The following is a 7,373-nucleotide window of genomic DNA, read 5'->3' on the forward strand; positions in this document are numbered from 1 at the left end:
TCACCCTGACCGAGATTTCAAGGTGAATGCGGTAGCAAACTGAAAGCTTGGCAGCACTTTGTAATGCGTGGTTACGAAGGTGTTTAGTGGTGCTTCTGAAAGATCTCTCCGTTTTGGGGTCATACAGTCCGGTACATTTTTCTGTTCGGATGCCTTCCGAGTTAGAAATCAGTTAGATAACTTGAGCTGCTCACTGCTGGACATAGCAGCAGTTGGCAGGCAACTTTGGGCACATACATCTAAATATATATATATATGGCACTTCTAAGAACTTTGTATTATCGTAACTCAGCCTGGGAAAATCACTGTTTATGACCATCACTTCTAGTAGACTGTACTGCCAAAGTGTTTCTGTGGTAAAAGTAGAAGTCATTACAGCATCAGCAATACTTGGACCAACTCTGACTCCAGCCCAGTTTCATGTCTTTGCAACTCCACTCGTTTAATTTTGATTGATTCACACTGCTGTCCCGTCAGCCTGTTCCTATTTTTCGAAAGTATAAAGGACAGCGAGGTAAAAGATAGGACAAATGGACTTCTACAGACCTGCTGACGCGTTAACAGCACAGGCAGAAAAGTAGTAGTGCAAGCTACAACTTACTGTGTCAAGGGCCTGCCCGGGTTAGTCACTACATGTGTCACTGTAGCGGAGCGTTCATCGTTCTCAGTCGTAGACCTATGGGCTGAGACTAACAACAAAACGGCAGTCATGGTTTCTCCAGAGGACCATGTATGGAGACGCTCACCTAGGCCGTTAAATTGAAGATGGTAAGAGTTAGTTGGTGAAGTCTGGATCCAGGCTAGCGTCCTGCAGAAAATGGGGTAGCTCGCCCAGTCCGTTCACTATTCAGTGTTTCTCTTGCTCTTCCCACACTCCTTTCAGTCTGCTGCCCTCCCAAATAACTTGATTATATTTCTCTTGCTTTTTCAAGAAATGGTATTTGGTCTGTGATCTCGCTATTTTTCTAAAGAACCCTGGGTCTTTCTCTCCTTCCATTTAATCTTCTCTAGGATTGTTTACGAGCCTGCCAAGAACAGATTGAATCCCTCCTTGAATCCAGTCTACGTCAGGCACAGCAGCACAACGTATCTTCAGAAACAAAGACTGTAGAGGATGAAGCAGACCTTTCCTGCACACCTACTGATGTGCGAGATGTGAACATTTAAGAGGACTTCTTCTAATGGGTTTGCTTGGCGAGAAAAGCAGACAAAGAAAGGGCATCTGAGAAGGAATCAGCATCAGGATCTCCCCCCCAGAAACCCTTTTCTCCAGGACATTTTTATACCAGAAGGGAAAACCAGTCTTGTTATATTTTTTTCTTGCTCTGTCTCCCTTCCATCTGTGACTTCAAACAAACAAATAAACAAAAAATACCCCAAAAACTGTCTTAAAAAAAGAAAAAAATAGTATTTGCATTACCCCCAGGGGTTTGTGCTACAAAAATAGAGGATTTTATACAATAATAATCAACTAGTTTTTATATTAAAGTGTTCTTGTCTGTATGTTGTAAAAATAGGCATTAACACACGAAATGTCTCCAGGGGAGGTATTAGATTTGATTTCTTACATATAAAACAAACAAACAAACCAACCATTTTTAAAGTAGAAGAGGGTTTTTTTTTTTTAGATAGTAAATGAAATATTCTTTTTTTTTCTTTAAAAAGCATAGCTTTAACGCAGTTCTAGGCTTTTCTGTATCTTGCTTGCTTATGCATTTAGTCACTTTATAATTCATCTGTAAATGTTTATTTTATTTCCTTAGTTTTTTTTTATCCTCTTCACCTTATAAATGGTTAACGTAACCCATAAGTTAGCGTATGTTAGTATGCAGCATTATTATATGTTAATCTTTTTTTGTGCCTGTGGATTGCCTGTGCATAAGGCGTTTGTAGGGTTCCAGCTTAGCATTGTTGGGAAAGGCCAATGTACTACTCATACGATACTCTATTATAAAGAGAAACCGAAATAGTGACATAATATATTATATTTTTGTAATCTTCATATTTTTGTAGTTACCTGTGTAAAATGCTGGTCTGACCCCACAGATATTCAGCCTAATTATGGTCAGGTTCAATCCACAGTTTAGTCTTTTTTTTTTGTTTGTTTGTAATATTCTAAAACCATTCCATTCAAAGCACTTTCAGTCCATTAGATATAGGAAATACATTCTTTTATTGTGTGGGAATTTTTTTTTAATGGAATGGTTTGGAAATATATAAGTGCTTGTTCGCAAACTTGGAATTGCAAAGCAAGTGCATTTAACTATGGTGTTAGAGGAGAGGTGATTTTTTTTTTCCGAAGGTTGTGTTCCAGTGAGAGAAATTGCATTCACAAATTGCCGGGATATCTTCCTATCCTTTTCTATAGAAAAGTTGAAGTTTAGAAATCCTTTGGTGCCAACTCATCTTTATAAATTAGGGGCCTTAAAGGTTCACATATAGGACACATAGTTTAAGGATTGTCGCTAGATGTTTTACAGCTGAAGGTTTTTAAACACTAAAATATATAATTTATAGTTAAGGCTAAAAAGAATATTTATTGCAGAGGATGTTCGTAAGGCCAGTATGATTTGTAAAATAATGCAATCGCCCCTTTTTAAAAAAATCTTTCTACCCTTGATGTCGCAGTTTTAACACAGCTTATTAAAGAAAAAAGGACACGCTTCAAAGAACAAACCCCAAACAAAGCAGTCTATTTGGCCCCTTCCTATACATTTTTCAAAAGCAGTCTAACCATGAAAACGCCATAGTTAATAGATATGAAAATTGGAGTACTTGAAAGAAGTTCTTATTCCAGTGTATGCCCCATTTTTTTATTTAGCTACAAATAGAAAATTTGCACATCTTGGCTATGTATCTTTTTATTATTATTTTAGAAAGTAGCTGAAGGGACGTGGACATAGCTGTTGAAGTTGATGCTCGAGGAGAATGTGATGGTGAAATGTATGTGAGAAAACTGCCGCTAAGGTGTTGATTGTAAAAAAACAAAACGACAAAAAAACAACAAAAAAAAGAAAAAAGAAAAAAAATTTAAAATTAAAAAAAAGAAAAAGAGAAAAGAAAAGGAGTGGATCCTCCATTTTTATTGAGCTGCTATGGATAAATTCCCAGCATGGTTTGAAAAAAAAATTAACATTGCTTTTCTGTATCTTTGTCATTGTGTTTTGCTGCTATTTTGTGGATCAGTTTTTTTTTTTTGTTATACAATGTCATATACTGCCATGTTATAGGTTTTAATTTTCTCATAGAAAATTATATTATTGACATCATTTTTTTGTAGATTTTTTATGTGATCAATTTTTACTTAATGTGATTACTGCTCTATTCCAAAAAGGTTCCTGTTTCACAATACCTCATACTTCAGTTAACCGTGTCTAGACCAGGTTTTAATGTTCGTACACAGTGCCTCATAGTTCTACTGCAAACGGAAATGCATCGAACGTTATTCTGAATGGGTCTCGCGATTTGCAACTAGGTTGCATTAATTTAAAAACAGCAGACATTTCAGAAGATCAAGTAATGTCAGTTTTTTTGTTATGCATTTTATAAAGCTGGATTCTTTGTCTGATCTGGGGTTTATTATCATAGTAGTTTTAAGCTGTGTTATTAGCCACATTGATATATGAAAGGTGCATTATAATATAACTCTTGTATGCCACCTGATGTGGCTTCCCGTCAGTTGGGACACATCATTTGGTATGATAGGTTATCTTCTGGAACTCTAAGTATTTTGTGTGTTTAATCTGTTATGATATACTAGGTTTTTGTTTGTTGTTTTTGGTTTTTTTTTTTTTTTAATTATAGCATAATGCTAATTTAAAAAGCCTGTAAATCTCATAAATAAGCCAGCTAACAGAGTTGTATGCTGAAGAATAATCTAGCTGTTGCCTGTATGCTGCTAAACCAAAACAGAATTAGAACTCATTTTGAGGCAAATGCAGTTAAGATCTACATAGTGCATAAATAAAGCATTGCAATGCTACTAGCAGTCGCAGGACCCAGGAGGACTGGATACATTCTGTCCAAATTTCAGGAACATTTCTTACTGCTTACCTCATAAAACACTTCTGTTTGTGGCATCTCTGTGTCTCTGAACCAAACATGATTATTGAGTTAGTGCTTGTTGGTTATATTATGTGTTACACTGAGTGGCAGTGCGTACTGCAAATTTCTTTAAAATATTGTATGTACTAAAAGGCCAAATCCAGATTAAGTGGGTTCATGTGCCAACAGAGATGCTTTATTTGTCACATTATTATAACAATCTGTAGTAAGCAAGCAATTCAGATTTGTACATTTTTATATTGTACTTATTGGCATCACTGGTCTGAAATGCACATTTTCACCAACAGACCTGTAACAGACAAGTTTCCAGCAAAAAAACTAAAGTCTAGAAATAAAATCGGTAAAACCCAATGTCTGCTTGTTGTCTTCTTTTCTTTTTTTTTTTTTTTAAACTGCCTTCATGAATGCTGAATGCTAATAATTACCTGATGCAATGAGTAAACCACATGACATTTTCTGGTTTCACTCTCTGTGCTTTAATAGTTGCAATGCCGAAAACCTTTTGTCGTTATTTTAGGAAACCGTAGGCGTTTTTTAGCAATGGGTGGGTGAATGACTGTCACAGTAATGCGTATTTTTAAAAAAGCAAAATAATTTTTTTGCTGAAGACTTTCTTTTAAACATCTAAGGTAATTACTCAGAGTAAAACACCATTTGGTGGTTCTTTTCAATAAAAGGTAAAATAGATATATAGGTGTTGCATGGTACAGAATGCTTGTTTGTATTTATTTATCAGTGTAAGGCTTTGTCCTAGAATACCTTTACAGAAGATAATTTGTTTTAAAAGCGGTAAGGTTAACCTGCCTTCTTTTCCTTCCCTTTCCCTCATATAAAGCTTTTGCATCTTATTATTGTATCACTACGATAATAAGAAGTAAACCAGAAAAATGTAAAAGCCTACTAAAAATACGTAAAAACCCTGGACCTAGGACAGAAATTATATATGGTTATAAAGTAAAATAAGAAAAAATTATAACCTGCATCCCAATTCACATGCCAAAATGTTGCTGAAAACTGGGGATGGAGATTATCAATTATTACAAGAGCTGAACATGGCAGAGACGGCTTATTCTTAGTGGAGAATGGTCAAGCTTCTAACCTAGGTATTTGACTATTTACCCCATGAAAATATTTCTGCCTTAAAAAAACAATCTACATAAAACGTCAAGTGCTTGTTTCTCCTGTTGCACGTTAGAAATCCAGTATCTGCCTCCTGAGTTTCTCATTGACTAAACTTCACATTACAACTGATTCTATGCAGCAAGTACGGCAAAGGAAATAAAAAATGAAACTCCCAAGTTAACACCTAACATGTTAATTACAGACTAGTGCAAAATAAGTTTGTCTCAGTGCCGTTACCAATAGATGGGAAACCATCTGCATCAGAAGAATCACAGTTGAGCCTGTATTAGGTTGTCAGTTGCCCAGTCATTTCGGACAGAAACCTGAACCACGTGGCCTACTGTAAAATCATAGATCAGGTAGGTAAAGTAGTATCAGTACATGGTGTGATCTGTAATTCTTTCCATTCGAAATGGGGAGCTCCTCAATATGGTCAAGTCACACCGGTAGGCCACCGAGGAAGACTTGTATAGCAGTGAAAGAAGGTCTAAACTAGATTCACAGTGACTTTAAATACAGATCAAGCCAAAGCTTAAATTTGACTCGGTCAAAAAAGACTCATTTTTTCCACACAGATCTTTTATCAGTTTTCTGCAAAATTTCAGCATATTTGAAAGACAAACAGGAAAAAAAAAAAGACTCGCTTTTATATCACTGATGGCTAACCCCTGATTTTAAACATTTGAAATTTGAGTGAAGAGATACTTCTGAAATCTTGATTTGGGACAAAAACCTTTTTGCTGATAAAAAAAAATGATTCAATGAGAAATTTAAACCTGCATTTTGCTGAATATGTTAAGTGGGTTTTAAGTGGGTTTTGCCTCTCCTATCTCTGTTATAAACTCTATTAAACCAACTGAAGTGTTCTGTGACTTAAGTAGGTTTAAGCCCACATAGTCAGCTCTGTTATTTACATTTTCCTTCTCTCAAACATCATCTCCAAATGCAGACTACTAAATTTGAATGTTGGGTGAACTATGCCAGTATTACTCACATTGCAAAGGGCAGAAAGACAAGAATGTAGCAAGAAAAACAATTTACTATAGGCTGTAAAAAATATGCATGTTCAGCTAAGCTATGCTGTAGCTAATTAAAGAGAAAAATACTGTATTTTCTTACATCAGATTGAGACGTATACACAGAAAAACCTCCAAAAGACATCCAAAAAACCTCCTCAATTCCATTGCTGAATTCAGACTGATTGACAAGCTTGGACCTTTTATGAACACTTAAATTCACATACTCTTTATTAAAGAATAAACAAGATCTGTAAAATGTAAAAACTTGGAATCCACTTACATTCAAGCGTATCTGGCATTTTAAGTGATAGGAAACTCCAGGAGAAAGTGAAGCTTGGAGCTATTATTTCAAAGGAGTCATAGGAATGACCCAGGCATGTGGGCTAGATACCCCGATAAAGATTCCTGGCAACGTCACTGAAAAGCTACAATGGGACAAAGGCAGTAAAGCTATAAATGATGGCATTTTAATGAATTCCTGCCAGCATCATTTTATGGGAAATGTATCTCTTCAGACAAACATGGTATTTTTACGATCCCACAAATATAATTGCTAATAGTAATTGCATTGGCATGGCAAACATAGATTCCCATCTGGCTTTTGACTGAGTTCCACACAATATTCCAATCAAATGATGAGAAAGGGATTGCAAATTAGTCAACTGGATTGCACCAGTAACGTGAGACTTGCCAGACTTCTGATTTTCTTCTTTAGGGTCAAGGCGTACAAATTTAGGAGCAAGGCAGAAGTTACCCTTTTGTTTCTTTAATCTGAGAGACATTAAAGAAGGAAAATAGAAATAGTTTCTTGGTGATCCCATGAGCATCTGCAGAGCCCTACTTAGTTCTGTCCTACTTTTTGCCTGTGTGAAGACTATGTATTAAAAACTCTCTCAGTTCAGGGAAATCACTAAGTATTCACAGCCATCATTTTCCTCAGCGCTCTTACCTGAAGAGGGAACTACTGGCAGAAAGACTGTGTGCTTACAGCAAATCAGGAATAGGGCACACAGGCAGCACCTTCACTCTGCGTGGGCGCTGCTGATGCAGGAGCACCACCTGCAGCGTGTGGGCAACAAGATCTGGGGTACACGCCACCACTTGTACTGAACTCCTGAAGCTGTTTTCAATGTGGTCTTCAGAGCATCAATTCCTTCGCAGAACAGT

At 36.4% G+C, this 7,373-nt stretch overlaps 1 protein-coding gene across 1 annotated transcript in view; it reads left to right on the forward strand.

The window, feature by feature from the left end:
- CCND1 (cyclin D1) overlaps positions 1 to 1,560 on the forward strand; it is a 14,796-nt gene extending 13,236 nt beyond the window's left edge. Inside the window, exon 5 of the mRNA XM_009334537.1 lies at positions 1,012 to 1,560. Coding sequence (XP_009332812.1) covers positions 1,012 to 1,167 — 156 coding nt within the window. The 3' untranslated portion in view covers positions 1,168 to 1,560. The remainder of the gene's footprint in view (positions 1 to 1,011) is intronic.
- The last annotated feature ends 5,813 nt before the right edge of the window (positions 1,561 to 7,373 follow it).

Source organism: Pygoscelis adeliae, unplaced genomic scaffold (assembly GCF_000699105.1).
Source record: "Pygoscelis adeliae isolate BGI_AS28 unplaced genomic scaffold, ASM69910v1 Scaffold171, whole genome shotgun sequence".
NCBI classification, from domain to species: Eukaryota; Metazoa; Chordata; class Aves; order Sphenisciformes; family Spheniscidae; genus Pygoscelis; species Pygoscelis adeliae.